At 30.8% G+C, this 19,666-nt stretch overlaps 2 protein-coding genes across 3 annotated transcripts; one reads left to right on the plus strand and one right to left on the minus strand.

Moving 5' to 3' along the window:
• The first annotated feature begins 1,467 nt into the window (after window positions 1-1,467).
• Window positions 1,468-3,061, plus strand: LOC108461951 (dormancy-associated protein homolog 3-like). Of its 2 annotated transcripts, none has more exons than XM_053023996.1 (3): window positions 1,468-1,684; window positions 1,947-2,105; window positions 2,764-3,061. In XM_053023996.1, exons 1-3 carry the CDS (start codon window positions 1,570-1,572, stop codon window positions 2,868-2,870), a joined length of 381 nt encoding a protein of 126 aa, XP_052879956.1. In that variant the 5' UTR covers window positions 1,468-1,569; the 3' UTR covers window positions 2,871-3,061. The 2 variants fall into 2 exon arrangements, with proteins under 2 accessions (XP_052879956.1, XP_052879957.1); XM_053023997.1 differs by having other exon boundaries at window positions 1,947-2,089.
• Window positions 3,062-10,647: 7,586 nt separating this feature from the next.
• LOC108463409 (bidirectional sugar transporter SWEET17-like) lies at window positions 10,648-12,226 on the minus strand. Its single transcript, XM_017763352.2, has 6 exons — window positions 12,016-12,226; window positions 11,889-11,925; window positions 11,597-11,807; window positions 11,327-11,488; window positions 11,119-11,238; window positions 10,648-11,006 (listed from the first exon to the last, which is right to left on the minus strand). Exons 1-6 carry the CDS (start codon window positions 12,047-12,049, stop codon window positions 10,851-10,853), a joined length of 720 nt encoding a protein of 239 aa, XP_017618841.1. The 5' UTR covers window positions 12,050-12,226; the 3' UTR covers window positions 10,648-10,850.
• Window positions 12,227-19,666: the final 7,440 nt, after the last annotated feature.

The following is a 19,666-nucleotide window of genomic DNA, read 5'->3' on the forward strand; positions in this document are numbered from 1 at the left end:
AATCCCAAATTAAGTATTTAGCTAGAAATATAATGAGACTTACTTTAAAATATATTAAAAACAAATATATATTTATGATTGTGAGACTCAAAAAAGAAAAAAAATCATTACCAAAACCTTATCCTTATCACTAAACCAAAATCTTATTAGCTATGAATTACACTTAGGAAGATAGTTTATGCCAAATAATCAATCCTAAACAAAAACACTTGTCACAACATGAAATCACTTTAACAATTAGCAAAAATCTATTATTGTGTTGTAGATATTTATTTATTTTTGTCTGAAACATTTTTGTATCAAATAAACTTACTACTATCTAATGAATTAATTTATTATTATTATTTTCTCCATTCACAATATTTAAATTTAACAAAATGGATAGATCATTGTTTCAAGAGTCATTACAGGGCAGCTAAGGATCTAACTTTAAAATATAGATTAAAATATGTCAATTTAATATTTTTAATTTTATTTTTAGAAATTTAATCTTTTAATTTTTAAATTTCAAAATTTAGGTCCAACTATTACAATTATTAAATTTTTTTATTAAATTTAAATTTATTGTAACATTATTTTTAATTATATGATTTATTAAGTAAGTATTTTTTTTTAATTTTACAGTAAAAACTTAATAGAAAATACCAACTCAAATTTTGAAATATAAAAATAAGAATATATTAAATAAATTTTAAATTTCCAAAAGTATAATATATTTTAACCAAAAATATGTTGGAGTAAATTCCTCCGACAGTCAGTCTTGGCCGTATACAATCTGAATGGATAGAACCTAAGGGTATTTTCGATTTTTTCTGTCTTGAATTAAATGATTACCTAGTCACGTGAGAGTGGTATGCCCTACTCTAATTCCCTAAATGAACACTCCAGGTTTTGTTAGGCATGCTCAATTATCAAATTGAATTAAATGATTAATAAAGAAAATATATTCGTTTATTAAAAATAAAATTTATATTTAATTTTTTAATTTAATCGAAAAAATCATTGGTAAGCTTTTTAAAATTTAATTATTATTCAATTATAATAAATTTAACAACACTATTTTCGTGTTCCACTTTATTTATGTAAAAAATAATTTGAATGTTTGCCTAATAACATGTTGGTTAGATATTTTGTCGTAAACATATGTTTAATTACACAATAAGCATATTATTCTAAATAAATTAGATATTTTGATAGTCGAAAAAGGAATTAATTTAAATTAATTAAATAAAACCCATAATTTTAAATAATATGAATTTACTAAATGAAGTAAAACAGACATCTATAAGCTGGGTTCATTTAAAGCGACCTTTTTTTTTTCTTTTGGTCCCACCTGATCTTATCCCCAACCTCAACTACGTGCCCTCCTTCCATTTGCCATGTCACTACTTTTTCTCCGATCTAGATCAACGGCCTTGATTTATCCTAACTTGTTCGACCTTTACTCCTCCCCTTCATTTCATTTCGTCGTTAAATATCTTCCTTCACTCACTGCTTGTTCCCGGCTATCGAGTTATTTTTTTAAACAAATATCCCCGATCTCCTGCTTAGAGTTAGTTTCTCATATTTATGGGGCTACTTGACCAGTTGTGGGACGACACCGTTGCGGGTCCTCGACCCGATAATGGTCTCGGCAAGCTCCGAAAGCACTCCACTTTCACTTTCCGCTCTAACTCCTCCAAGGGTACGACGCTAGACCACTTCTCTTCCTTCTCCGGGGACACACTTTACTACTTTATCCGTGCATAAAAAACCGATAATATTTCAGTAAAAACAACGAAAATTGTCACCAAAAGTAAATTGAACTGGCGAGCAGCTACCAATAAAGAAAAGAAAGCGTTATAGAATTGAAACTTTATTGTCTTCCTCAACACGTTTGATGTTTTATTGTTTAACTTGTCTTTTTTTTTTTTTTTCCTAATCTGGTTCGACGATGTAATGATCAGAAACCGATGGCGGGAGTGTGAGATCGTACAATGATGAGACGCCGGAGGAAACAACGAAAGTGACACGTACGATTATGATCGTAAAATCGCCGCGTTACCAGAGCGGATCGCCTCCGGTTTCGCCGGCCGAATCAACTCCTCCGGTATCTCCTTTTTCTGGTAATATATACACAAATAATTTCCTCACTGATTGTCGAATTTGTCCCTGGTTTAGTTCTTGAACCCCAAAACTATCCTCCCCGGAAAGGTTGGAATGGGGTTGTGTAAGGTAACTAGAGGTGGGACTATTGAAGGTTTGAAGGGTAGATCGGTCAATGTAATTCGTGCTATATGATAAGCGGACTTTAGGAGGGTAATTATGTCATTTGATAACTTTGTATGTTTCTTAAATGGATAAAGATAAATGAAATATTAGGTGGATGGCAAGCGTGTTTTTTGTCCTAGTGTTGAGAAATGACAAAAAGGTCCTCGTTGACGTGCAATAATGCATGAATATGATATAAACTTGGAAAGAAATACATCTGCCTAGTTTGGTCCATTTAGTATGCTATAAATTTATTTATTTATTTTTGTGGGGTATAATGTCTCAACAAAGTACATCTATTGATGTCAAATATCAAAGCTACATATAACAAGGCTTTTATTTTATGTAGCAGATTTCTGTGAAGCATCGTTTTTTTTTTTTTGATGGATGTCGTCGTTGTACGATTATTAAAGTTCCCAATGTACTTGCCCTAAATTTAGTGCATTTGTCCCACGTCGACCATTCCAGCATATTTCATAAAAGCTTTACTTATGACGGGTTAATGTGGTATAGGAGGAAGCAGAGAGTCGTATCGGTTTCGGAGAAGGTCAACATCAGATGCATACGAGAAGGGGAAGGAGGGTGGAGGTAGGAGCCTTGCTCCTCCTTACGACGTGTGAGATGTGAACCTCTCCTCTCCTCTCTGCTGATCCCCCAATTCGCCGACAAGTCAATATTAATTTGCATAGTTTCTACGTTTATACAGCTGAACTTTATAATGTTAATTAGAGTTTGCCCACTTTGTTTTTTTTGCATGCATGTATGTATGTATTTATGTGTACTTGTTTTGGCAATGTAACTACTTTTATCATCATGGGATATTATATATAATGTGCAGACGGCGCTGAAAAGCTGCAAATCATATATGTAGAGAGGGTATAACTATAATGTCCCAACATGGTTTGCTACACCTTGTATGCTTTTTCTTTCTTTTCTCTCTATCTCCTAATTTGTTAAAATGAGATAAGTTAGCCGTAGAAGTTGAATTATAAAATGTTAAGGGATCAAAATATAATTTATCATATATTAATTTATAGTTTTATTATTTTTGAAGGGTTACATAATTTTTTTTCATATTTAATTAGGAGGGAATATATAATGTAATTTTATCATAAATTAATTTATAATTTTACTATTTCTAAACGGATTAAACTACACTTTTTTATTTTTAGGAGAGATGGGGCAAAGCCTCTACTAGCCCTCTAGCTTCGCCCTTGGTGTCCTTTTTCTCTTAAGGTGATGTTTGGATTTAATAGTGCTTGTATTGCTAATGGTAGAACAAATAAGTTGTTGGTGATGGTTGATGGAAATGAGGTTATCAACCAAATGTTTATGGAATATATGTAAATGTTGGAATTTTTTTAAATTTATTAATTTATTTATCAATTTGATTGCATAATAAGACATGTTTGGTCTTAATTTAGTTGAAACCAAAGACATAAATTCATCCTAAATCAATAGATATGAAAATCCTAACTTTGGAGATTTCATCAATATGCAAGTGTCACAAGGCTAAAACTTAAGTCTCACAAACAGAGTGGCTTTAGGTAGAAACTTAGCTTCAAATTTGCCTAAGTCAACCTAACTTTTGAAAATAAGAATTCATAAAAGAAATTCTCTAAGGCATTGAAATAAAGTGAAAACAAACTCAAAGTGAAGAAGCAACGAAAGAATTGAAAAAGTACAAGAAAGCAATGCACACAAGGTATTTGAGTAAATGCTTTTGAATATATTCAATAACTTTGAATGGAATTATTACATATAAGGGGGAAGGCCTCTATTTATAGTTGAGCTCTCGCAAATCCAACGGTACAATTTAAATTACATCAATAATCAAGATTAAAACCTATCTACAAGATGAAAGTCCTAAGGTATTTAAACTCTATACAACCTTATCCATTAGAATTTACAATATTCAATGGTAACTCTAATTTTATTTGAATGTTTCACTGGCCATTAAGGCTTTAAGTAGATGGGTTTCTCTGCATGTTCTATGAGTCGGGCCAGTTCAAGTGGGTCAAATGAGCCTCATTTAATCAGTTGATCTCCATGGGACGCTCTATGTGTATTTGTCATTGGCTTTGATCTATGGCCAATGATGTTCTCCCCCATCCATTTTCACGACACCCTCGTCGCGTCCTTAGAATGATATTGATCTAGCTCATTTTGGAATTGCCACGACGCCTTAGTTGATTCCAACCATTCTTTTTGTTGGGTAATTTTACCCATCGAAACATTTGCCTCTGCTTATGTTTTTGTCATCATCTAACTCGAATTGTTTTTCTCTTTTGTACATCTTGATCATAAAAGGTCACCGCTTTTACTTGCCCCTATTGTGACTTGCCTCGATTGGGATCCATTTGATCCTCACAAATAGGCTTCGACACACCTATATTGAACATCGGGTTAACTTTGACTATTGCCGCTAACTCTAGTTTATAAGCCCCTTGACTTACCCGCTTCATAACTTTAAAAAGGCCTTTGTGTCTTTGCAATCCAACAGTAAGTCATAATGAAAAACACTAAGAAATTGTTTAAGATTTACCTTGTAACACCCCTAACCCGTATCTGTCACCCGAATAAGGTTACAAGGCATTATCGGATTTATACACTAACATTTATACAAAATCGAGTTATAAATATGCATTTCAAATCAATTCTTTTCAAATATTCAACTTAAAGTCCTTAATATGGGCCCATGGGGCCCAATACATGCTTTGGAAATGGTTCGGGACTAAACCAACAACTTTGAAAATTTTTCCTTGAAGATAGGGGCACACGCCTGTGTGGCCTAGGACATGGCCGTGTGGCTAGCCTGTGGGGATGCCATGACCGTGTGGCCAGCCCGTGTGGAATTCTGACTTGCAATTTCTTAAGTATTAGAGGGGCACACGGCCTGGGCACACGCCCATGTGGCTAGGCCGTGTGGTACACTGATTTTTCACCATTTTTAAGCCATTTTTACACGGTTTTGACACACGGCCGTGTTTTCTGCCCATGTACTATCCTGACTTCATATTTAAAGATGCAGAGGACACACGGTTATTTCACACGCCCGTGGGCTGTCAGTGTGTCACACACGGTCTAGACACACGCTCGTGTGTCTTATCTGTGTGGATGAAATAAGGCCATTTCCTAGCCCTATTTCTCACCCAAGCTTAACCATTTTCCTGCATGAAAACTTATAAATATATACCATTCATTTCAACCAATTTCCATAATTCAATCTAACATTTCCAACTTTTAAACATACTTTAAAGCTTACCTTTACATTGGTTTGTAAATCAAGTTTTATGACAGGTGATTTGTATCTTGTTGAACATGAACATACCACATTACCACAAAATATATATTACTAGCCATTCCAATGGCTAAGTTGTAAACAAACATATTACATCATCATTTGGCCTCATTAGCCTATACATGCCATTATATCAAAATGAGTTTATCGTTTATACCAATATTAAGGAGTTGATAGTGTGATGATACTCCGACCCGATCCAACCTTCACGAGCTTCGAGCACTATAAAACAAGGAAAAATAAACCTAGTAAGCATTATATGCTTAGCAAGTCCATATAACCAAACTACACTTACCACTTATATATCACAAGTAAATCACACATAAAACAATTTATCCATCAATTTAGCAAACTAGCAAATATGACCTATACACAATCATTCAATCAAAATTGGTTAGCACAAAAACATTATTATGCATAGATGAGCTCATCATATCATTTCTTATTATTTCACTTGTTAATACATTTCCGTTGAATTTTTGAATTTTCGATGGACTTTTCTTTTTCTAGTTGTACACTCGAGGTGCACATTCCCTTTTCAAGTGGTACACACGAAGTGTACATACCCTTTTCAATTTGTACATTCAATGTGCACATAACATTTTCAAGTGTACACATATAGTGTACCTTTCCTTTTCAAGTGGTATACACCAAGTATACCTTTTCTTTTCATATGGTATACACAAAGTATACCGTTCCTTTCCAAGTGTACACATAAAGTGTACATAACCTTTTCAAGTTGTACCATTTGGGTACATAAATCCTTTTCAAGTATCACCCTTTCGGGTTACATTCCTTTTCATAATGAGATCAAAAGATTATCCCTTTCGGAACAACCTTTACTGCAACATATGCAGGATCTCATATACATGGTAATCACCTGTCCAATCGGAAATCAATATTCAAACTGATTCATGTAATATTTCACCATTTACATGTAAATCACAAATCAAGATTGATTTATTACATGTACATACTAATTACAAATCATAATGCACAATATTCAATAATCAATTCAACACATTTACATGTTTAATTTAGTTATACGAACTTACCTCGACAATTGATCGTATCTACTAATCCGAAACTTTTTCTTTCCCTCGATCTTTTTCTTTGTTCGACACTTCCGGATCTATATAAATAAATTTAATCATCAATTCTATGATTTTTACATTCACTCAAGCCCACTTCACATTTTAGGAAAAAGTACCATTTTGCCCCTAAACTTTTGATTAATTCCAATTTCCTCCCTAGGCTTGGAAATTGAAATTCATGCAATTTACTCCTTATTCCAAGCTTATTCAAAATTTCAATATAACTTTTACAGCACATGTATTTCATAATTTTCAGAAATTTTCCAAGAATTTCACTACCTTGCAATTTAGTCCCTACACTTGTTTTCATTAAAAATCACCTTGTAAAAGTGATTTATCTATCAAAAACTTTCAATTTACAGCATATTCATCCATGGGTAATTTTCTAAACTTTGATTTTCTTTCAATTTAATCCCCAAAATAAAGAAATTAAGCTTTCCTGATCTCAAAAATATAAAAATCACTAAAAATGAGACATAGAACTTACCAAATTAAGCTTGAGAAATTTCCTTTTTCTCTCCTAGGGTTTCCATGTATTTTATGAAGAAGAAGAAGATATAAAATGGATTTAATTCTATTTAATCATTTATCATACTTTATTTAATTCAATTTTCGATTTAGTCCTTAACCTTTTTCAATTTTTCCATGAATGACTCATTAAAAATATCTACATGTTTTTCATCAATGGTCTAATTACCATATAAGGAGTTCTCATTTTTAATTCTATAGCTATTTAATCCTTATAACTACTAGAATTCAACTTTGACATTTTATTCAATTTAGTCCTTTTTATAATTAGACACATAATTGATAAAATTTTTCGATAAAAATTTTCATGCAATATTCCTATCATAATACCTATCATTTTATGAAATTTAAATAATTTCATTTTTTGGACTCGGATTTGTGGTCCCGAAACCACTATTCCGATTTCACTAAAATTGGGTTGTTACATACCTCGCTCATAGCATTTACTCTGTTTAACTGCCCAGTTTGCATTACCACTTTTCCCATAAAGTTTGATGCATAACCCACCTCTCTTATAGCTGGTAATCCCCAATGATAATTCAACAGGCTTCACATTGGTTTGTCGTACCTCTAACATTTTTAAGGAGGTCTCCTTAGCACTCCAATCTACCAAGTCAACGTTCTTACTTTGATACCTTATAACTGACTCAATTGTTGGATCTGAATATAAAATGCCACATTTCGTTGCCGAAGCAACTCACTTTTCCATTTTATCTTCTTTATTTTTTGAAAAGGAAATGTAGTGGTAAAATTATTTCATAAAAATTTCGACAGCATTTCTGCCTATTTTATGTAAAACCTCTTGCAAAAATTTAGATTTCACAATGTAATCACATTCAATTTATCTCACAAATCAATTTCTCACACTTCGATTTCTGAAAACATACCAATAAACTAGATTTCTATGATTTACTATTTCATCCAAAACATTAGTTATAAAGTACTAGCAAAGAAAACATAATGAAAATATTTAAGTTCAGTTTATGACATATTATTTATATTTACACCTAGGTACATGCCATTTATATCAACTATAAAGTAAACTTTTCACCAATATTATTTGAGTTGATCTTCGGTTCTTCGGATGCTGTTAAAACAACCTATCGAATCTAACTACCTGCGCACGGAAAAATAGATAAATTGTATGCTTAGCAATTTTTATGCTTAGTGGTGCTAATATCATATAAATCATTACATAAGTATTGAACATAAATTAAATGATAGAAATAAATTAAAACATGATTATAAATATTATTAATAACATCACAATAAAAGAAAATTATAATATTAATAAAATTTAATATTTTGATATTGACAAACCGAATAAAGAAAATAAACTTTTTAATTAAGGTCAAAATCGCGTAAATAAATTAATTTGCACAATATGGAAATTCAGATAAATTCAAATTTTATTTTTGCTTTTCTTTCAATTTAGATCTCGTACTAAAGTTTAGACTCATAACCAGATACACAAATCCGCCACCCCGAGTTGTTCGACAACGGTGGCTTTCAGAATAGTCCACGACCCTTTGGGAATTGGGACTATCCACGACCCTTTAGGAATTGGGGCTAACAATAATAACAACTGACCAATTTGGCATTTTCTCCCTCGACCCTCTGGGAATTGGGGAGATCTAAATTCTATGATATAAAGACTCTATGACATGTCAATTATATCTGGTTTAGTCTAACATAGTGTAACAGGGTAAAAACCAAGTTTCATGATCCGTTTCAATTCAATTCTATTTTCATATCATTCTCATTTCAATTTCATTTAATGTTCAAATTATATATCGCCTAATTTAAAATTAAGCTTCTAATACAAATTTACTATACATTTGCTTGTTCAACCATTTGAAATCTTAATATTCAAATTCAACTTAAAATCATGAATTTACTCATTTTTTTCGCCACATAATAGAAGTAATTCAATACGAAATAATATCATTTATCTATTTTAAAACTAAAATTAATAAAAACAAACTTAAATATGCATTATTATTTATATCGGTAGCTTAAATTTTCTAATCCGAGCATATCTTTCTAAATTCACTTTGTGATGCTTTCTCTGCATCTACACAGCCATGTTTCAAATCTAACCGGTGGACTTTAAGAGCAAAGACAAAGAAGACAAGACAAGCGGGAAACTATCCAACTGTTTCCTTCAACAAATGACACCAACATTCTGCAAAATGTAATCTAGTAAAGGCTATATAGATTTGAGTGGATACTGGGTATTGAGTTTGGGTTAAATTTTTGTAGCATTTCAAATGTTGGGGCTCATGGTGGGGTTGGGTTCCGATGGATTCTATGTAAGGTATTTAGATAATTTTTTAAGTTTAGATCTGGTTTGAAAAATAGATGTATTTTTTTATCCAAACCTAACTTGATTTTACAAAAATAAATGTGGATCCAACCTGATCCACTCATATTTAATATTTTTAGATTAATTTTTATTTAAATTTAATTTTTTAAAAATTAATACACTAAATGCACTAAAAAATTAAAATAAAAGTTTTCTAACACATTAAAAAGTATTTATATTTAAAAATACAAATAAATATAATAAATATTTTATTATATTAAAGAACACAAATAAATATAGTAAATATTTTATTTTATTAATATAAATTTTAAAATTTTATATTTTAAGTTGAGTTACTTAGTTGAGTGAGTATTTTTATGTACTGGATAATAAATTTAATTGTTATTGAATTAGCAATTTAATATAAATATAAATATAAATATATATAATAATTATTTAACATATATAATTAATATAATATTATTTTATAATATAATGTTGGGGTCGGGCGGGACCAAACCGTCCAATATTTAGAAAGACCTCTAGGCCTTGACGGAACTCATGAGCAGATTTAGCTAGCAGTTATATATTGTCAATTTTAGCTCAAGAGCCCTGATATGGAGTAGCCATTTTTGTTTTGGTGAACTGGATTCTCCGTCACTGGTGCACCATTTGATGAATCGATCATAAGTAAGATAGCATTAAACGCTTTCAATTGGAATTTGTGAAAACATGGACATCCTTAAAAAATTATTTAATGCGGATTATTAATATATTTGTTGATATAAAAAGTCTGGAGGTAAAACTGAGAGTGATGGATGCGAGATCAATTCAGTGGATTAGGGTGTTGGGTGTCCTTAGTGAACTAGTTGCGAAAGGGATAAAGAGGGAGATTGGAAAGGATGGTTTACTTACCTCTATCTTCGTTGGGGTGAGATCCATTTATATAGGAATACGTCTATAGATGCATATGGTAATTTTTGATTGGTTCATTGCTTCACTTAAAAGGATCAAAATAAGTGGATGATATGACATTGTAGGGTATGCAGGTAATAGGGGAAAAGGGTTCCATTAATATAAATAGTGATAACTCGATGTCCCCATAATCTGAGTAAACAATGCCTCTGAAAGAAATTTGTTGGCAAAGTACTCGTTGTCCGACGAAAGTGTTTGATGACTAAAGTGTCATGTCTAATAATATTAAATATATAAAAGATAAAATATCTCAAACATAATTATAATAATGATAAAATACACAAACATGACACTGAAACTCGAATGGAAAATGCATTTTGATTAAGTGGAAAACCCTGCATTTTGGGATTGTTATTTTCGTTAAGAAGCTAAATGAAATTAAGCCTCAGCTCTGCTCTCATTTTTGTCTTAACAGTGGAGCAGAATGGGCTATCAGGTTCTCAGTTTGGCATCCATCATCAGATGAAGTTCTCTTTGATTTCTCAGGTTTCCAGTACATTGCATAGAGTACCAACTGAGCTGTTCCAAGCACAAATCCACTCCCATTTGGTATCTATAACCAAAATCAGAAATCGTTAAGTCTCCCCTATTAGTATCTAAATATATATAAATTAAAGAGACTTATCTCAAATCCGTTAACTATTAAAGAAGCGATGGGAACTCACTCCAATAAACCAGTCTCTAGTAAGCACAGCATAGACAGTCCAAGTTAGTCCATTGATGAAAAGGATGAAAGATAGGAGGAAAGGCATGTAGTCCACACTCTTTGTTCTCACTACTGTTTTCTGCACTTCACAACTACAAGCGTTATTGATTATAGGAAAACCATAATAACCATATAATACAAGCATTACTGGCGAAAATTATTGTTACCATGATAGAAAGAGGTGAACCATAGGTAAGTACACTGAAAAGCAGAGACAAGAAGCCTGCAATAGTTATCTGCATTTCTCTATTACAGGACATCTGAGTTATCAACACAGCTGCTATTGGGAACACCACATCCAAAACACCAAAAAGTACGGCAGTTATGGCCTGAAATTTTCATAACAAAGGTGTTAGTGATTCCATTCATTTAAGTAAATATAATATGCATTTAACTTAATAATATCATCTATCTAGCTAAGGATTAATGGCTCTTACTCTCGCTCTGGGAGGTGCAAAGATTAGGAAGATGATGACATATACAAGCTCAAGGACAGCACCAAAGCCATTAACAGTGGCTACCAGAATACTATTGGGCTTCACAACTCCATAATAAACCCACATGTAACCATTTAATAGCTTCACCACATACGGAAGACTCTCGAATTCTTCGGTCGATCCACGTTGTACGATGTGCCAAAACGTTTTCCTGAACGACAGCAAATCAAATGATTCAATGAAACAAACACATGGTTCCGACCTTAAGTTGTGTAATGAATCCTCAGCTTACACTGGAGCAAGGTAAACCAGACCTGTTGTTATGTTCCCTGAAAAACATGTAATAACAAATCATTCATACTGTGCATGCAAGAGATTTTGATGCAGCAAAAGATGAAAATGGAGTTTTTGGGATTTACCTAGCAACCCAAAAATGGTGACTAAACTAAGCATTTTGATTGGAATTCAGATCCAAAAGACAAGGAAAAAAGAACTCAACTCCTCGATCGACAGATGGAATCGCTGATAAAATATATAAATATGTATATATCAGTCAGGTTAGTTAATGACATAGTATGGATCGTGCTATATTTATTGCATACATACATACATACTTATGGTTGTATTATTTATATATAGCATTAAAATCAGTGATGTATACTCCAGACATGATTGGAAGAAGAAAAGTCGTCGATTTGGCCGGCGTTAATTTTAGATATTTTATTGATGTGGAGGGACCGGTTTCAGTGAGACATGATTGGATGACGAAAAGTCGTCGATTTGACCTGTGTTAATTTTAGATATTTTTATTGGTTAATATAAAGAAGGTGGAGGGGCCAATTCAAAGCCGCAAAGGGGTTTTTTAGAAATTAATAATTCTGTTTAGGGTTGTTTAGCGTAAATGTTTTTACGTAAACCTCCAATAATTTATATTTATGTAATGCTATTTCCCGTTACGGATCTGAAATCTGAACTAAAATTTGAACTATTGACCCGTGACTCAAGAGGAGGGTTTTAAGCCCAGTTTGGGAGCCTTACAAGGGGCTCACGAGCCCACTTGCATATCTCTAAGTGTTCAAGGTAAATGTTACTTAGTCAAGCAAGTAGATCAATGAACACATTAAGTCTAGAACAATATAAATATTAATGTCACTTCGTTAAACAGTAACCATATCTTATAAGTACTCGATTCTCCCCACCTAAAAACACCAATCATAATACTCAACAATTTCCACTCTCACAAAAAATAATTCTTGCATATAAAAAATGATGGTGATTTGAATAAAGGATGAGCCATGAAAGAGTAGCGATGGGTGGACAAGATATCTGTTGAAATGCAGATAATTTAATTTTGGATAGTGTTTGAAGATAAAACTGTCCAAATATTATCTGTGGTCTGTATTTGCGATATTAGTATCTTGCAAAATCTTCTCAATTTATTTTTTATTTCTTTCATTTATTAACTAGATATTGCACACCGTGACAATTAAGAAAATAAAAATAAAATTATTTTTAAAACAATTGATTTAACTATATAATATTTTTGGTATTTTTTAAAGTAAATTACATAAGGATATCCTTAATTACATTTAATATATTATATAACTCAATTTGATTCATTTTTTGTTGATAAAAACATAATTAAGGAATGAATCAAACAATTTAAGTTCATTGTCATAGCTACAAGCTATTTTCGTTAGATATCTGTAATTTTATTTTTTTTCTCTAGAAATATATTGGACTCGTCCCCTTGCCAATAGTTGATGAATACGTTTGATCAAAGTAGAATTTGAGTCCCTTAATGAATTATCTCGAATTTTTTACATTTTCGTCTTATCAACTCAACTCAATTAGCTATTTGATAATGTACCCAAAAAAAGATTTTAACAACAACATAATTCTTTTTAGTAAAAATTTGACTAAAGCTTAGAAATATTTTTATAAAATGTCTAATGTGGTATTTGTATTTTGAAAATGTTCAATGTGGTACTTGAATTATAAATATGTATTTTTGTTATGGTATCTATACTTTCATAAAATGTCCAATATGTATATGTATTTTACAAATGTCCAATGTGGTACTTGAACTTTCAATATGTGTTTTATTATGGTACATGGTGCTAACAATGTTAGTAAATTGTTGAATCGACCAATGAAAATTCAACATGTAGAATGTTTTTCTAAATCATCAAGTTCACATTGATAATATTATGTGAAAAACTAAACATATTAAACCTATATAAAAAAAAAGTAAATATTAAACTTATATAAGCAAAAATAACATCTCCTCCATTTAAGCAAATGGTATCACCTTCTCAATTTTTTTCCATTTGAAGTAATATCTTTAATTGATTTTAAATAATATTTTTATTATCCATGAAAATACAAGTATTTTAATGTAAATTTAGTATTTACTTTTTTTTATTAACCATATGTTTAGTTATTTATTTTTAATTCATTTTTTTGTTTATTTAGTTTTTCACACAATATTATATCATCCATGTGAACTTCATGATTTAAAAAAAATTCTACATGTCAATTTTCATTGGTCAATTTAGCAATTTACTAATATTAATAACACCATGTACCATAATAAAATATATATTAAATATTTTATTAAAATATAAATATCATAATAAAATATATATTAAAAATTCAAATATTACATTAGATATTTTCAAAATGCAAATATGACACTAAACATTTTATAAAAGTAAATATAGTGAATGTTAGATTTCATTTTTATAACAATACCCATAAGAGTTATGGGCAGCTAAGCTAGTAGATATCCTACTCATAGTAGCTTTCCTCACCCATTACATTCACGTGATAACACTAGCAAACTGGGGTCCCTGCATACATATATTGTAAAATTTAGTGTACCTTTGAATGGAGGATGTTTGTTTAATTTTATCGAAAGTAAATGTACCGTTCATGTACTTTAAACTATTGAGACAAAAAAAAAAAAAAGATAGCACGTACTAATAAAAAGCATTCTACAGTGCAGCTTGGAGTCCCCATTTATCATTCACCATGTTACTATTTGGCTCCAATGTTTGTCTTTCGAAGAGTTGCTCCACCTGTTAGTCCAGATGATCTGTTGACTGTTAGTAACGACTGAAACAATCATTCACCATTTTCATTGCCAACAACACAAGTAAGGCAGATTGCCATGTGCATTGCATATTTAAGAACTGAACCCAGTTTTGATCTTTTTTTTTTTTAGGGTTTCTTTTTCTGTTGGTGAAAAAAAAAAGAAAATAAAAGGGTTTGTTGAAGGCCAAAGTCCTGCAAAACAATGTTATTGCTTGCAGACAGGATTCGGACCACAGAAGACAAGCCTCCCCAACAGCTTGAACTTAAGTTTGATCTTTAAAAGCTTCCAAAATGTGCATTTTCAATAAACTGAATTAAGTTTATAATAATAAAATATTAGAATTCTAGATATAAGGAAATACTAAAATAAAGACAAATTTAGCTTAAAACTAATGAGCTTATTAAGAAAAAAATTATATATGCATTACTATGAAATTAACAATATTTAAAATTTAAAGAGTTTTAAGTAAATTTTATTTTTTTAAAAATTTATGGTGAATTCATTATATTCATCTTCAATTATCACAAAATATTTTCATAAAAGTAAGTGTTTAATCGAGAATAAATGAAAAATCTTAGACTTAGGCTTGTTTTAGATCTATTGAAATAAAAATAGAGGTGACGTTGAGATTTGTTACTAAAATGATAAGATTAAGGTCAATAATGATATATTTGTGATGAGACCTTATCAAAATGAATAACTGTATATACAATAAAAATATTAAAATTAAAAAATTAAAATCATATTTATATTTAAAATAAATATAAAATAAAACAATATTATTGTGTACAATTTTACTGGTTAACAAGATTTGAACTTACTCTTATCGATTTATAGTTTTGATGAAGGTCAACATTCTTCTAATAAAAAGATTGTTGAGTATTTCAATGAAGCTCGACAACTTTACAAGAAGAGGCGAAGCTAGAAAATATTTTTTGAATTGGAATTAAATTATATATTTGTATGATAGTAAACATATAATTTTATCATTTTAATAGTTTATATCTTTCTTTATAATTTTTAAAAATGTTAAATCAAATTTTTATCATTTTTGAGAGTCCAAAATATAATTTTACGATTACTAATTTAAAATTTTATGGCCATCCCTGAGTCTCTACTACGCTACTGTCTACAAGATTAAAATGAAAAATTACCAGAAGCTTAAAAACGATAATACCAATAGGAAACGTTTTTACAAACCAATTTAATAGTGTTGCGGATAATTGCAATGAAGTACCTCCACGATTTTGTCATTGCATAAAAGGTGTTCTGCATGAAAGAATTGTAATTTTAGTCATTAAAGATCACAAATCATTTTTAAATTGAACCAAATATTGATTACAATTTATTCATTACATCCTTTTTTTTTTCTTTTTTTTTTAAGAATTGACATTATTTGTCCCCAAACTTTTTTTTATAATTTATTTGTTTATAATTAAATTTTATATTATTCCAAAAAAAATTCATTAGTAGTTTAAATATATCAATACATAATAATCTATCATGTGCATTTTATACAAATAATACAGAGCACGCCATGTAAACCATGCTCGTCCGACACATGTGCTCGCCACTCATTTTAGCCAATGAGGCTCGCTAAACCATGATGGGCTTGCCACTCATTCTACCCCAATGACTGGTCCATAGTTTGGTGAGTCATTTATTTTAGGACACGTACGACTCTTAAAGGGTAATGTGTCACCACACATGTAGCCTACCTACCCCTAACACGTCATGTAAATAGACCGTGCCTTAAATATATATATATCAATGAATAACTCAGTGGAAAAGGACTAGAAAACCAACACTCAACATGTATAATTTACTTCAAAGAATTAATGCATTAAATTTGTAACAACTCGATAGTCAATGGTGTCAGAAAATGCATTCTCGAGACTCTGTTCACGTAAATCGAACTCGTAAATATTTATTAAAAATATTTACGAAGTTAGTTGTGTAGTTAGTGTAGTTAATTAGGTTTTGGTTAAGTAAATTTGCATGAATTAAGAGTAATTAGGTATAATGACTAAATTACCTATAGGGTGAAAGTTAAATTATAGAGTAAAAATATTAAAAGGACTAAAGAAAAATAATAAAAGGACTAAAGAAGCAATTAAACCTTATTTCAACAAGTGGATGATATTAGTAATTACACGTGTAAATATTACAGATATGTATATATTACACATATGTATATATTAATAAAATAGGTTTACATGATATTTAAGTATATATATTATATTATTATAATAATAAGTAAAAAAAAAAAAAAGGAAAGCCAGGAAGGCTAAACGAAATAGAAAGAAAAAGAAAGAAAAAGAAAAAGGGGAAGAAAGAAAGAAGAAAGACAAGGCTAGAGTTTCAAACTTTTCCAGTTCAATTGGTTAGGTATTTGACTTTTGATTGCTGGTTCAGTATCCAACAATGATCTCGAACTCAAATATGGTGATGTTTATCCTTTTGTGTCGGCATGTACCTAAGGTGTCTAAATAATAGTTATTTTGTGGTTTGATTGTAAATGAGGTTATAAGTTTAATACATATGAATATGTGTTTGTGTTTATATTATGGCATGTTAAATTGATGTTTAAGTCGTCAAAAACTAGGCAAAATGAATTAAATTAGGTATGTTTATAATTTGAACTTGAATAACGCTTTAATGATATAATTTGATGATATAATTGTGGTACCAATGAGGGTACATTGGTTAAACACTTAGGATGATTGTTTTGACATGATTTGAATGTGTTTGATTGTGTTTTGAATTGGTTAAATGAATGATTTTTGAATTACTTAGTGTCCATGTAACACCCTTAACCCCGTCCCGTTACCGGAACAGGATTACAGAGTATTACCAGTCATTACAGTACATTTGCACATAAACAAGTATAAATGCAATATTATCCATCTAAATATAACTTTAATGGGTCCACAGTACTTTGCAAGTATAATTAAAACAAACCAGGATTCGATCGGAAGTTTAGGAAATTTTTTCGTGAAATTTTAAATTTTCTTCTTTTGAATAGTACCACACGTCCGTGTGGCTAGTTTAACATGCACGTGCGGCTTGGGACATGCCCGTAACACTGACTTTTAAACACAGCCATGACACACGTCCGTGTGGTCTGCCCGTGTACTAAATTGACTTTAAGACACGGCCGTGGCAACCAAGGCACACGCCCGTGTACTAACTTGGTTGTAACAATTTAAGTGCAGGGGACACACGGCCTAACAATATGCCCATGTGCAAGTCGTGTGTCTCACACGGCCTGGTCACATGCCCAAGTGACAAACCATGTGAACTCAAAATAAACCTTGTATTTTAAAATTTACCAATCTTGCAAATTGTAGACAACAAGCATTTCAAATTTCTCCATTCAATCAGTCCAAACATGATTAAACATACTTAAGACATCCTAGGTACATGCCATTTTCAACAATTAACATACTTTACCTTATTGAGTTCGGAATCGGCCTGGGATGCTGATTCAATGATCTGACTTTAACTTAACCTGCGCACGGAAACAAACCGTACGCTGAGTATGAACTCAGTGGTATTTCTATAATCCGAACATTTAAAACATAACATACACTAATTGTTCTATAATAATTATAAATATTATTTTATTCATTTCATAAGTAATTTCTTTATAACTCATTCAACCTTCATCATCTAATAACCTGATTAGTTTTTTTTCATTTAATTCACAACAATAATATTATATTCTCCATTCATATGTCTTACTCATGTTTCTGTTCACTATTCAATATCAGTAAACATATTTCAGTATCGATTAATTTATCAGTTTCTTTCAGTAACATTTAGTCATTTGATAACAATTAGTTATCCAGTAACGATTATTCGTTCAGTAACAATCCTTTACTTAGTAGCAATCAATTATTCAATGACAGTCAGTATTTTTCAATATCAATCATTTAATAATTATTATTCAGTATCAGTCAATCATTTATTTAGTAACAGCCAAATATTCGGTAGCAGTCAATTTTTCAGTACCTTTATTTGCCCCTATTAACATGACTCGGATCTGAACGGATACACGGATCCAACCCACACACTAGGGATAGTATATAGTGTTTCATCGGCCGAAGCCGGAATACACCGTAATAAAGAATAAAGAATATCAGTACAGAGTACCTCTTGAACGAATCCGAGCGATCCACGATGAGTCGACACATATAGTGTCTCATCGACACACAGTCGGAATATCCCTGAACACTTCCAATCCTATGGCATGCCAATTATATCCGACTAGCCCGATACAGTTAATAGGGTATTCAGGGAGCTTTCAAATTTTCAATTTCATTTGTAATTTAATTTCAATTCAATTTAATACGTTTTTCCATATCAATCCACATGCAATTTAATTGCAACACAATATACATTTTGATTCATTTCAATAATCATAAAACACAATAATGCTTACCTTAATTACTTACCATAACATTCAATCAAAATATAATAATTAACAATTAATTTTCACTTTTCAATGCATCAACCTACACATTAAATAATAAATTCAACAATTAAATATTAAGTTCGGATTATAGAAACACAAACCGTGATTTCCGAGCTAACCCTCGTTGACCTCATCTTTTCCTTTCTTAACCGAGGATTTTTCGGCACCCCGTTAGCTACGAAATTAATACAATTTATAATCATTAATACAGTACAATTTTCATATTGAATATTTCAATTTTTATTCAACTTTTGTCTAAATTCCAATTTAGTCCTAAACCGAGACTAACTTTTATTTTTCACCTTTAACTCAATATTTTCATTCAATTTTCACTTTAAACTAATTTCAGCTCTCTAATTTCAGCATAAAACCATAATATCAAAATTCTTTCAATTTAGTCCCTACTATTCAAAACTTATGAATTACTTTACAATTCAATCATTTAATCAATTCTAACTTGAATTTCTATCAATTTGGCCCTTAATTCATCTTTTTG

This window comes from Gossypium arboreum, chromosome 13 (genome assembly GCF_025698485.1).
Source record: "Gossypium arboreum isolate Shixiya-1 chromosome 13, ASM2569848v2, whole genome shotgun sequence".
In the NCBI taxonomy this organism is placed as follows: domain Eukaryota; kingdom Viridiplantae; phylum Streptophyta; class Magnoliopsida; order Malvales; family Malvaceae; genus Gossypium; species Gossypium arboreum.